Genomic DNA, 14,295 nt, shown 5'->3' with positions numbered 1-14,295 from the left:
CTCTTTTTCCATGCATAAATTACGTCAATAATGATTTAACGTGATACAATATCACCAACGGACTTATAAAACAGCAGTTACGGCACTGAATCCATTGAAATAAAATTATTGAATAAAATTCATTTATAAATAAACGGAGAAAATATTCCATGGATGGAACAGTAGAAAAAATTAGTTGCTTGAATAATCGTAAACAAAGATGGCGACCATACAACCATTCCATTTTTCACCCACACACTTTCTACACTTCTTAGGCCGGGCCTGCTTTTGTGCAAAGAGTGAAGATTTTTTTTTTACGTTGGAAGGAATGTAATAAACAATAAGTAGTTTGTCTCTAAACGGCTGTGCGCGTAAGCTGATGGCCAAAAGTAAAAAAAAAAAAGTTTATATTTACCTTCAATCTTGCTTGTTCAATATTATTATTATTATTATTATTATTAGATGACAACGTACAAAGTTCAGCCGGCCGTATAAAATATAAACATACAGTATTAAGTTATATACAAATAGCAAATGTTGCGTGACTAAGTTTTTGGCAATGGTTCAAAAGGCTTAAGTTAATGAAGAATGTTGCGTTGATTGTTAAGTTATGTATTAGCAAACGTGTGTGAAAGATTTTTAGCAGTTTACATTATTTGTAGTTGATATTCCTCCGGAAATGTGGTGACAGCACGTTGACAATCCCTGACACCTCAACATGTGCAGGAACTAACATTTTTGCATGACAATTTAAATAAGTTTTGAAAAATATTTTGAATTTCTTGCATTTAAATGTGCATATATTTTGTGCATCTGTGAATAACATTTATTATTTATATTTAACCTAGCTTGTAGGTTTTAAGATTTGTACATTTATTATAAATAAGATCGTTGCATTGTTTGGTGTTTGCATTTAAGAAATTCTTTGATTTGACCTAGTATTCGATTCGAATTCGGGAATATTTATAAAAATTTGCTTCGAATTCGCTTTGAAACTAAAATATCTATATTCGCCCACCCCTATAAAAATGGTTATTTTAAACCTCAATCTCTAAGTGCGAATACTGTCTCAAGTGATCAAGTTTACTATCAAATGCTTTTGCTCATTATTTTTCAAGTCTCTGTGTACCTTCCACAAATAAAGCTCATTTACAGAATCAAATTTAAGTCCCAACACTTCTCCTATTTCTTACATTTCTAAGAGTCTGGACTTTTGGGGCATAAAATCTTTAAAATATACTATGTCAACAGGCCCTGATGGAATACCAAATTTCATCTTGAAAGGATGTTATTATCTCTTAATACCTCTACTGCAACATCTTTTTAATACAATTTGAAAACACAAATTTTCCTTAATGGAAAATAGCTAAGGTTATTCCAATCGACAAAAAAAGGGAAGCAAATAAAATGTTATAAATGATAGACCTCTCACATTACTTAAAGGTTTACAAAAATTTTTGAAAAAAATTATTTTCAAACAAATTAATTTCCTAATAAAAATCATTTTATCTTGCAGTCAACATGGCTTCATAAATGGTATGACTACTAACACAAATTTCCTCACTTTCCTCAATCCAATCTACAATAAAGTAATCAGCAAGGAGTAGGTTGATACCTGTTATTTGATTCAGCGAAAGCCTTTGACACTGTCAATCACTCTGTTTTACTTCTTAGATTATCAAACTTTGGCTTGAGTGCCAATTACAAAAATTACTTTACTAGCTATCTTGAAGATAGCTTTTTTTTATATCACTAAACAACCATAATTCTTCTTTATATTCTGTGTTCGTCAAGGTGGAATGCAATCTCCCCTACTAATGTGTGTGTGTGTCTGTGTGTGTGTTTTTTTTTTTTTTAATGATATAATTCTGGGTCTTAATCATACTACTGGTCTGTTGTTTGTTGATGATCTTAAAATCTGAGAATTTACGTAATTCCTCAAATGATTTTCTGTTTTAAATGGTCTGAAATGGTAGGTTAATCTTGTTGACCTTAACAAAGCTAAATCAAAAATTGATTCACTTAGAAAAATCAACCATTTAGGCATGTTTATATACTTGATAACACTCAAATCTCAGTATCCCTTAGCATAATAAATCTTGGTGTCTTCTTGGACTCCAAATTGTTCTTTCATCTACATGTCAACTCTCTAGTATCCATTTCCCACAGAACCCTAGCTTTAATTAATTACGTCTTATGCCTCAAATAGTAATTCTGTTCTTACACTGTACATAGCTTTAGTCAGATATAAATTAAAATACTTTCATTAATTTGGAATAATTTTAACAATTCTGATAGTAAAAAAAAAATCTATACAAAACCAATTTTTGAAAATATTAAGTCTAAGACATTATCAGCTACCTAAACTGGTTTCCCTTTTTGATCATATAACTTATTTTGATTCTCTTTTTGTATACAATTGTTATAGTTCAAAACTTAATTGTAAATATTTTACTCGACAATACTTGCATTAGAGTTCCCCAATTTAACAGTCACCTATAATCTAAGTTATGTAGGCTACTCCACATAATATAAATGAATTAGTTTATAGATTAATTTCTTACTTTAATAAATCAGATAAACATTTTTTATTTGATTAAATTTCTAACCTTTAATCATTTAATTGTTTTGTAATTGTTTTGTACTTGTCCTAGTGATGTTATATATCATATTACAGTTATTGTTTTGTATGTCGTGCCTTGTCTATGTTTATGTACCTGAGTCTTCATTATCTGTTGTCATGTGGTCACTGCTCGTTGTTGCGACGGCTTGCGTGAGGTGCATATCTGCGTGGTTAGTTCCCTCCTAACCTGCCTGCGGTGCTTGGCCTCTTACTTGCAGTGCTTGAATCTATTTTGTATATGTTGTGTATTTGTTTTCTCTATGCAAATGTTTTGTTTGTATTTTTGTATGTTGTGCCCACTATTAACATTCTCTAACTGTCGGTGAGCATGTCACAAATACAAATTAAAAAAAAATTTAATTTATGTTTGAGATTCAAATATTTACAATTTTATATTGATAGAAGATAAATTTCTAAAATATATTAAGTGTACCAAGAACAGCGCCATCATGTGTAGTATACATTCAGAGTAATATTTTCTGCAGGTAGGGTGTTGCAATGAAGAATTTTCGTTCATTAAGTTTCATTTCAATTTGATATATATTTTCAGAACTTTTAAAAAAAATTGAATTTTTTTTCTTCTGTTTTGGGGATCATCATCATCCATTCCGTCTCCCCCTCCCACCCTATAAAACCGCCAATAAAAAATGTATCGTACTAGTTCATAGTTTGACTATGTATATACTACTAAAAAAACTGTATGTATAATAATATTTTAAGCACATATTTGATTTGTAATTGCAGTGGCAACAAATTTATATGAAGGTTACATGGATAAAGAGACAAAACAGTTCTCAGATAAACAAGTTTTTGGTACTCCAGAGTATATTGCACCAGAAGTAATTTTGAGGTATGTATCGTTTAATAGTAATTAGTCTTCACACTGACCTTTTGAATGACAGTAGTCATCTTTTTAGAATTTATTGTCTTTCCACAATGGAAATAGATGTAGGTATGTCAGGGATTCTGAATCTCTGCAGTAAAACTATCCAAGGTAGACACAGATGAAAAGTACATTTCAGCAGAGAAACTTTGTGGATTTATGTCAAACAATAAATGTGCACAGTATGTCCATCATTAGTAATGTGTAGACATCAGTACTATAATAATATTTATGTTATATTTATTGCAGCATTGCACATGCATTGTTAATAATAATGGCTACCACCATAATGTTTTGTCAGAGTAATGTTAAATCTGGGGATGTAAAATTGTTGATGTAAAAAGCTATGGTTTTACTTTGCATGGTTATTCACAGAGGCATAAGGCAATTGAATCTCAAAAATTATTGTGGTCTTGGTACCATGTGGGTACCGACTCAGGGCCCATAAATTTGAGTCCTATCAGAGTGGGTCATCAAACTCCTGACACTTGCCACATAAGCATAATGCATTAGCAATCAGCCTCAAAGAACCTTATTTTTGATGAAGTTGTGTAATAAAAATTGTGCTTGGTGTCAGGTGACTGGTGGAATTAGGGAATTATAAGATTAGTGATCTTTAGATGTATAACCAGTCAAACAATTAGAAAGAGTGACATTGAGGCCGGCACAGACAGGCAAATGGATGTGAGGTAAGGTTTCAGCATGCTATAATTGAAGAATATCTGGTTACTTAAATATCAACAAATGTCAGTGTATTATTATTTATTTCTATTAACTTATATATTCTATTCTTATATATGCTCGAAATATCTTGCTTTGTGACTTTAAAACATTAAGATATAATACTTGAAAAATAACATGTTATTTATTTAGGTGAAAAAATATAACTTCATGCATTCATTGAAAATGCTTGTAAGTTTTTAATACAAAAATCAAAGAAGACCCTAACCGAATTCTTCTTAGTTTCATGCCGTGATTGCTCTGACTTAGTTTGTATTGACCTTTCAGGAGAATCCACTCATATACTGCAGTATTAAAACTACCTTTTCTCTGTTCTTAAACATTGTTAATGGAGGACTGGAAGATGAAACATGATAGGTGGACGTGAAGGGGAGGATATCGTTAACTATTCAAGGAGCTTCAACAACTCTCTAGAGAAAGATATAACATTACCAAAGTACATAGGACGTGCCAATACTCCACCACCCTGATTTCTGACTGGAATAATTTTGCCAAGGCACCAAAGAAGCTTTAACCAATATCTCGTAGCTCAGAAAAAGAAATATTTGTGAGAAAAAACTGGGATCTTTCATCATTGCAACCGTGCCATTGCAAAAAAAAAACCTGCTTGAGAACATACAACTAAAACCAGAAAATCAGAAAACCATTTGAATAATATAATACTCATTCAGTGAACAGGGAATCTATAAATGATGTAATTTAAAATGGGAAATAAAATGTTGCAGAAAACCATAATTACTTACATTTTTTAATTAATTTATACAAAGGTAAAATTATGAGATAATGCCTCACAAAACACAAATCTAGCAATACTTCAGGAATTTAACATTATACTTCTCTTTATGCAATGATAAACCACTAAATCAAGAAGGATGGTACCTGCCTTAACCTGTTGCTGAAAGACCTAACATATTTTACTGGGGCAGTAAAATAAACTGAAACCATTTCATTTAGTTACTTTAAGATTTTACCAAAAAAGAATAGAATTTACCATCTAAAAATTTTTTTGCAATCTAACTGAAATGTTTATACTCTTATGATGCAGAAAGAGAAAAGCACCCTTTTTGTGAAACTGTTTAACATTTTTAAAAAAAAATCTGCACTACATCTTCCACGCTCAGCCATTAATAAAATAAAAACTATATACTTAGCTGCATGACAACTTTGTGGAAGGTCCTTCAGCCCTTCAGAATATCAGGCCTGCGCCACGACTCCAGCAAAAATGATCCAACATAGCAACAACAACATTATCATCATCCTGAGAGGCCTCCGACCTATCCCCTTTAAATAAAAACAAAAGGAATTTACTTAGCTCATTGTTTTATGAATTCAATCGTCTCCATTAGCTGGATGCGCAAACTTGCCCAATATTTCTATATCGCTTCATTCACTGTTTGCGCCACTATACAGGAGAAAAAAATTTTTGTTGCATTGTTAAAAGCCCTTGATCTGAACTAATTTGGGAGTGCTGATTTCATATATGAAGTTAGTTTTCCTCTGTAAGATATAATTTTTTAACAATTTATTTTTCAAACGTTTTCACGCTGATGTATATTTTTAAAACATTTTAACATCCATTTAAAACTTGTTGAATATTATCTTGAACACCATTGGGGTGATATTTTGTTCCTTTATACGTTAAAAAAATGCACTGTGGTAAAAATATGCAAACAGTTTTGAAATGCAAAAACATAAAAACACTTATTTTGAGCATAAATATATTATAAAACTATTAGGCTGTAATCAGGCAAGAATTTGCACTTGTAGGTCTTGGGTTGGTGGATTCGCTCAGGACAATCTTGTTTGATACACCAGTAGTAGTCTGCCATCATAGTCCTGTCCCATCACCCTTGATAATGCTCTTCCATTATCTTCAGGCCTTAATGGAAGCATTACCCTTGTTCATCACTAACAGTAACAGCCCCAAGGGTTTCAGGGAACTGATCAAGGTGACTATTCAGGAATGCATCCAAGATAATGAAATACCATTAGCATCCTTTGAAACTAAACTTCAAAGTTTTATACTTTTTTGTTACCAATGTTACCTAGGAGGTTGTTCATAGTTCCTAACTGCTATGAAAGACATCCATGCTGCTTTATACTCTTTATCCATCTTTATGACATGTATTTCAGAAATCCATTTGGCTTTATTTGTTACACACCAATCTATCCCATTTGGGACAGTATATACTCTCCTTAAAGGGTAGGACCGTTTTAGTGTAGGCTCCTGAGCTATAGGGAAATGAATATGCAGTTTCATCGCGACCCATTCGGCTAACCTGTGCTTGACTTATAGAAATCCCCATCCTGTAATTATCACAAGATACTTATCCAGGTATATCACATCTCTGGGACCCCTCTGAAAACCCAAAGAGCCTGTGATGTGGTCAAATTGTATCCAACTTCTACTACCTTTCTAGGCTAGTACCGGAGGTGTATCACTGCTCACTGCATTTGCCCATCAGTGAAGTGGGAACTCTTCTGGAAGTGCTCTACGTGATTAGAGCCACCAACTGCCAATGCAAATCCTCACCATGCAACCATGGTCGATAGAGGGAACTGTAGCAGAAACCACAAGGGTCGTCCCACACTACTGCCTAGATTTTTGAGCATTTGCAAGCTTATACGTGTGTTAGCCCATAAGCAAACACAGTAACAGCCCCAGTCCAGAACACAGGGGATGCCTGGAAAACTGGTCCCATAGGGCCAGCCCTTCGGATACCCCATCGGCTCCAGCGCCTGGAGGTTACAGCATTTTTTTTGGCCCGGTTGTGTCCATTTCCAGAACAGAAGCCATGCCCAGACTAGCCATTGCCACTACACCATCGGTTCTTCATGGTGAACCAAGGCCTTTGGGACCCATGGCCTGAGGCAGAAGGTTGCATTTGTGTAGAGAGGCTGTATGTTCACATCATACATCCTTTGAGTGAACCTGGTGGATCCTGTCTTGGATACTAGAGCCGGCAACAGCTCCGACACCTTCAACAACATGCACCTTCCCCTGCAGGGGCTAACACCATTCCCACTATTTTCATGACAAGTTCCTCGTCACATACAAAAGCCCTAATTTTATGTCCAACAAACACACCTGCTTTTATTTTCTGTAATGACTGACTAGGAAAAGCAGAAATAATGTTTTGAAAACAATCGCTTCCAGGATATAATGCCTTTACAAATAGCTTCATCAAGGCAAGCTTGATATAAAGCAGGGGGAAGATGATTCTGTCTCGGCTGATGATAAGTTCAGTCACAACATCCAGAGTTTTTCATTTTGCCACTCCTTCTGTTTCCAGTGTTTCTCCTAAGCACTGCTATCCCACATACACAGCTACCAAGGACATTTTTTGAATCCTTTCCAAGAAGGAAAGTTTACCATTTTAAAATCTACACAAACAATCCAGTTATGTTCATGATATTTGGATAACTTGATAATTGATTTGATATTGTATTCTTGCAGATGAACTGAATGACCTATTGGAACTGCTCAATCAATATTCCTACTTTGCAATAGAACACATTTAGAGACTGTGCTTAGAGCTATCAAGAAAGAGATGCCATTCTGTTGAACTCTACAAGGTAACACCTAACAGACTAAGAAGACTTTTGGTATCATGACAAACAAAACAAAATAAAATACATAGACAAAAATTAGTTTCCACTTTCTGAAATATGAAACTTTAGCTGAGCGTTAAAGTAATTATTTTCTTGCAGCCTGGAAGCTAATAACTCACCTGCTTTCTTGGAGAGGTTCATATCTCTCACTAAGTCGTTCAATTGAGACTGACTAAAATGCTGGCGGGGTAATGACTGCCTGGCATCAGAAGAAGATCCATCAGAGTCTCCAATCATTTCCCCATGCATCTTTCTTATCAAAAGCCTGTTGATCACTATGTTTCCTTTCATCATCCTCAAGAATAAAACCATTGAAAACTGGAGTTGGGAGTGTAAGAGAATGTGAGATGGGTTGTTTTGGTGATGGAATACTTGGATATAAAATACCATGTCTGTTTCCTTGCCGATACACTTAGTATTGATCAGGTAGAAATAGCATTTAATGCTGTGGTCTGTCAGTTCACACCAAACCATTGGAACACCAAAATACATGCCATTTCAATTTCCTATTGTCCGGTCATGAAGCATTTTCTCAGAGTTTTGACACACAATCTGCGGAGCCCATTTCTTGTCTTAGTCGCCTAGTGGAACTTCTAAGTAGGTTGCATACGCACATCTGACAAATAATGAAATATTGCACCTTTGATGTTGAAGAGTGTAACAGCCACATATATAACAGAAGTCATCAGGGCTATTTTAAAATTTCTGCAGTCTTGAAGAAGATATGATCCTGAGTGTAATAAGAAAACCTTTTTAGTTAGATGTTTTTTATGATTAAAACCATAAATATTATACTATATTAGTATTTATGTATATATTTTTTGTTATAATGTTTATATAATAATTTGGAAAATCATTAATTACTCTGTAGTTCTGCTAAATCTATGAGTAGTCCTCTAAATTCAGCATAAAATTCACAATTTGCAAAAATAAATAAAATCGTATTGAATGAAATCGAGAACAGACAGCAAAAAATATATATGTATCCCTGTGTTATCCACAAATTCCCGCATTCTCCACTTGCACAGCTACAGTGACTGAGCCCGTGACCCAGGACTCGCTAGCCAATTACTGCCCCGACTGCCCGGTTGAACTGGAGGGGCACAGATAGCTGTCAGCTGGAAACCTGACCCCTCGCCAGCACATCTGCACGCACTGATGGAAGTCAGGACATTCCAAGCACACACGACTGTTCATCCCGGCTACACTTGATCAGAAACATTCAGAAAAATCAAGCAAATGTAAATGTGTCCTAAACCTTTTTTATTAAAAAATAAGGCAAATAAAGGAATTATTACCAATGAAAATAATTTTGTACTTAGAAAATAAAACTAGCTTACAAAGAAAAAAGTTCCCTTCTACAACAAATCTAAGTATCTTAAAAAAAATCCAAAACTAAGAATATTTTCACAGTGACAATATGTTCAAGATAACTGCAAATGGCTTATAAAATTGAAACACAGGGACTCATCTGTTTATGTATGTAGAAACCGTCTCCCTTTTCTCTGCATAAAATATGTATGTGCACTGCTTTTAAATGAGAGAAAAATAGAACGCATGAGTTTTAGAAAACAAGCAAATAGCATCTGTAGCACTTGACATCCAGCATGGGTTGTAAGTCAATTTGAATTAGTAACGATTAGTATTGTACCACAGTGTATACTCAAACAGAGGTGTACCAATTAGGAAACATTGATATATAAATACCAACGATTTATGAATGAAGGAATAAATGAATAATGCATGAATTTAGGCTTAGCATCCCGTTTACATTGATATCATTAGAGACGATGAGGGTTGAAGTGATGTGAATGAAGAAACGATGGAATGCACTGGTGAGGGAAACGGGAGTACTCGAGAAATCAGACTTGCTCACAGACTTGTTCACCATGTTTTCCACTTATGAAAAATCTGGGGTTTACCCGTCCAAGAATCGAACCCGGATTGCTCACTGGCCATGGGTTCTAAGTTGTCATCCTCTTGTTGCAAGGCAGGAAAACCTTTGGCATACCATAACTCGGGGTTTATAAGTGGTGAGTTGGTTATATATTTTTGGCTTTTTCTTTAAATGCATAATTGTGTGATGCTAATTTCTAACCCTAATTTCTTAACATACAATTAGTAAACAATGTTACTGGTAGAGCTCACTTCTCAACATGGTTTCATAATAAATTTAATTATTTTTTTTTTTTTTAATGTGTTCAGAAAATTTTCAGTCGAATTATAAAAGAACAGTTATTTAATGAGGTCCGAGTTATTTGTGTAACATTCCCAAAGAGTTTGTCACCGTATTTTGTAGTTCAGCCTTGCTAATTATACTTGTCACAAAATATGTACTCTGTTTGCAGGCAAGGCTACGGAAAACCAGTGGACTGGTGGTCTATGGGAATAATACTTTATGAGTTTCTGGTTGGCTGTGTACCTTTCTTTGGTGACACACCAGAAGAATTGTTTGCTCACACAGTAAATGGTATGTGTTGTTAAAATTTTGGTCTAGTTTTAAAATAATATGTTCAGTTTGCTGGTTCCAAAGATCATGTTTTTGTCTTGAGTTCTCCCCAAATATTTTATTTATGGTTTTAGTATCTCTTAATGATATCAATAAGATCCAAACTCTAGATAATAACACGTTACAAATTAAAATATAAGTGCTACTTTGTACATACATTAAGCCTGTCACAGTGGTTTCCCCCCCTTTTCTTTAGTAACCCGGTGCTCTTAGCCTCACGGCCCTGCCGCCCCGGGCCCCCCACGGGCGTGGATGCGGATGACGCCGCATACGCAACCGGGAAGGGCGTTAGAGCTTCGGCTATACACAGGGGCTGAGGAACCCATCCCAGCATATGTACCACCATCGGCCCCCTACCCCACTCGGCTAACCAGAAAGTTAGATGCTCCCTTAGCCCTCCGGAGTTGTCATCACTTCTGGCGCCTGCCCCGATCTCCCGCCTCACACTGGGACTCCTCAAACCACCCAGCGAACCCGCGGTCCGGTGGAGGCCTACCCAACCACTCCCGTCTATCCAGGCCGGTAAACCGGAGCTGTCTCCGTCGCTCACTACGTCAGCATGTCTCAGGGCTAGGGAACCCTCGTGCTTGCCCCTAAAGCACACGGGGCACCACCGCCTAGTGCGAGGCTGACACCAATTGTGGTCCTGGGCCGACAAAGGAAACCTCAGCGGGGACCTATTCCACAAACAGGACCACCCCGCACCACTACCGATTTCTGTGACGTCTGGTCCGCCATCTCGAACCGATTGGGAGAGTGGAGGACCTAGAAGTTATCATGGTCTCTCCCCCGACCTGGGGCAATAGCCCAGGTTTACAGGCCTTAGCCCCGGGTACCCCCTCGCAGCCCGATAGGCATTCCTAGAAGCAGGATAGCCTTGATGCTATCACGGCTTCTCCACCGACCTTTGAGCAAGCTTATCAGTTTACAGCCATTTCGGGCCCGGTCGCCACCTAGGAATGTCGACAGCTTACAGCACTCCGTTCCATGGGCTTGAATTTCTTCAAGGTGAAATCCGCCTTTGGGATGCATCACAATGGCTCGGTAGTTGAACTACCCAAAAAGGTTTCAATCACTGTCTGCTGTTGCCCGCAGATACAGCCCTTTCACCATTTCTGGTACCCAGCCAGGTAACTGATCCCGTTAGGGCATAATCCTGGTTAGAAGAATGATGGGTCTTTTACATGCCAGACACTGTTACCAGTTCCTAACATGGGTTCCGAGAACCGGGAAATAGATTCGCCATTTCCAATCGCGGCATGTTACTGGAGTGCGCCCGGCTAGGTCGAGAGGTTGAGGAGACCCATCCCAACTTCGGCCCCACCGACCCACCCCCAGCTCCGCCGTTCACTCCCAGACCTCCTACAGAGCCAGCCCCCTTTGTGGGATCTGAGTAGCTACGACACGGAACCATACCTCTCACATCCCTGGGACCCCTCGGTCACCCAGTTACTCGTGATCCAGCTGAGGCCTATCCAACCTCTACTAGCTCAGCAGGCTAGTAGCTCAACACTTCCACTCGTCAGCAGGGCGGGGACCCCTCGGAGTGTTCTCCAAGCATAGGAGGACCACTACCACCACGTCCTACTCCAATCCTGATCCTGAGCCATTAGAGGAAATCTCAGCAGGGAACTATCACAGTAAAGGATCAGTCAGGGGTCATACAATGAACCTTTGATATATATTTTACTAATTTGGATCAGAGTAATAAAATTAATTTTCTAGTAACACTGGGTAGAATTTTCAGTTAGCCATCAGACAAAGAAATAATGCTTTTGTGATAAAGATCGTAAAAAGGGAACCACATGTGAAGCATGCAGAATTCTCGTAAGTTTAGATTTAACATTCTTAATATTAGGTAATACAAATTGAAACGTAAGCATTAGAACTGTAAGCATGTTGAAGTAATGGAATGATATAGGGCTATAGGTAGTGAGAGAAACAGCTAGAGTGTGCAAAACCCTATAAAGTTATTTTTCCCTATCGTCAATCCTGGAAACTTTAGAGATCCATGTTTGTAAGAATTAAGTAATGATTTTTCAACATGATTGGGATTTTATATGTGGAAAAATTATAGTTTTCATGTAATAATTTTCATGCACTATAGTTATTTACAAAAATGAACTCTTAAAATATGTTAATAACATAATAATCATACATTCATCATAACTAGGTCTAGGGTTGTGAATAGATCTGGATACTAGGTATAGACTTAATTTAATTGATTGAAAATGAATATTTTGGGTAGTACAGTGTAGGACTAAATAATGTAGATTAAAAAAATATGACTGCTTATACATATTTTTTAATTTTTTGTCTGTGCTGGCTAGATTGTTTTGGTGTAATTGTATGCTCTATACCGGCCAGCGAGGCCTTGCAGAGTTGCTGGGTGGTACAGTTCTACAGGCAGCTACTGAGCCCTTGATCACCGGCAAATGGTCGTGCTGTGAGACTGCAAGGCTAGCCCGCCTGCCACATGTCTGGGCATGCATGCTATTTAAGTTATTATACATGTCTAGACTATGTTGCAACCACACATAAGAAATATCCTGCAATTGTGATGGGAGAAACACAAAAAGTATATGTACAACAAACATGTACTTCAACAAGACATTATCACGATGTCTCTAGTTAACAACTAAGCCAAGTATTCCAAGACACAAAAGTACAGTAATATCAGAGGAATGCATATGCTACACCTGTAACCTAAACATTCCTAGTTGAAATTACCGCTCCCAAACCTTTCGATAAGCAAAGACCAGTTCCGTAATTTGTGGAACGGATTTTGTTGTCCTATCTGTGACTGATTTGTGCCCAAATTAGAACGCATGCGCAGAGCTCGCTTTTTTGGTGAACTTTTCCAGGTGGCAGACTTGCATGTGGCGGCATGAACTCGTGTGTATTCAATTTTGCGAACATCTGGGACATACAAAGTGTATTGGTGTGTCAAATAAAACTTTATGACAGCGAACTATCCTTGAATACGTTTTGTTAACCATAATAGTCATAACAAGAAATAATTGCTACTAAAAAATACTTGAGGAAATTAGCATTTCAGCCTTGAAAAAACATAGGTAGCGCAATAAAATCTTTTATGTGTCTGTATTACACTGTTAAAATGTGTGTTATCTGTGATCAACTGAATGGTTGTGACCAGGTTCGAATCCTGATGCTGTGTCATTTTTTTCTATATTTTAAATTCATGAAAAATATGTTATTAATTGTAAGTTGAATAATTGCTTTGATGACTTTTAATATGTAGCTTAGTCCATTGGTTTGATTATTTAATACAAGGTAGGCCTATGGCCCTTATTTTTTACTTACAATAAAAATTAATAATTTAAATACTTTGTAAGGGATAGCCCAATTAATTATTACAGTTATATTTATTACTAATTTTTACACTATAAATTTAATTACTGCATTCAAGATCTCTGTCCACAACAATTAGTCTTAGTTTTACACTGATCATTTAGACATTAACACTTTCCACTGGAGTTTGGCTCAATAATGACTCACTATTCTGTCCACCTCTGTCCGCTACCTTCTCACACTCGCCCACGCTACGCCGCAGCACAGTCCTCAACTATCGCTCGTCGCACCCGACTGACTCGCCAGGCCTTTAATCGCAGGTATTTCCTCCTGATAGGTCCAGTTCACTCACCAAGGGCCCTTCCCCTCTTCACCTTGCTCTCGCTGATCGCACGGGTATCGCCAGTATCACTCCCAAGAGGGAGACTCTCTCCCCTACTCCCAGAACTCTGAACTCCCGCGGAGGCCAGCATCGTTGCTTATATACCCGTGGCATCCTTCTCGAAGGGACGAGAGCAGCTATGACGTGTTGCATCATCCCAGGCCGACTCGACCCCGAAACATGCGGAACAGCAACGCTTATTCACATCACTCTTCCCGGCGGCCTCTGTAAGCCCGGAATGCCCAGGCCGCTAA

General features: G+C 37.2%; 1 protein-coding gene across 5 annotated transcripts in view; it reads left to right on the top strand.

Moving 5' to 3' along the window:
* Positions 1-14,295, top strand: part of LOC134529735 (microtubule-associated serine/threonine-protein kinase 3) — a 115,055-nt gene that overhangs the window by 66,597 nt on the left and 34,163 nt on the right. For all 5 annotated transcript variants that reach the window (XM_063364120.1, XM_063364116.1, XM_063364118.1 and 2 more), the window contains exons 16-17: positions 3,347-3,452; positions 10,187-10,308. In XM_063364120.1, the coding sequence (XP_063220190.1) occupies positions 3,347-3,452; positions 10,187-10,308 (228 nt within the window). The remainder of the gene's footprint in view (positions 1-3,346; positions 3,453-10,186; positions 10,309-14,295) is intronic.

This window comes from Bacillus rossius, chromosome 2, assembly GCF_032445375.1.
Source record: "Bacillus rossius redtenbacheri isolate Brsri chromosome 2, Brsri_v3, whole genome shotgun sequence".
NCBI lineage: Eukaryota > Metazoa > Arthropoda > Insecta > Phasmatodea > Bacillidae > Bacillus > Bacillus rossius.
This window is presented reverse-complemented; position numbering and strand designations above follow the sequence as displayed.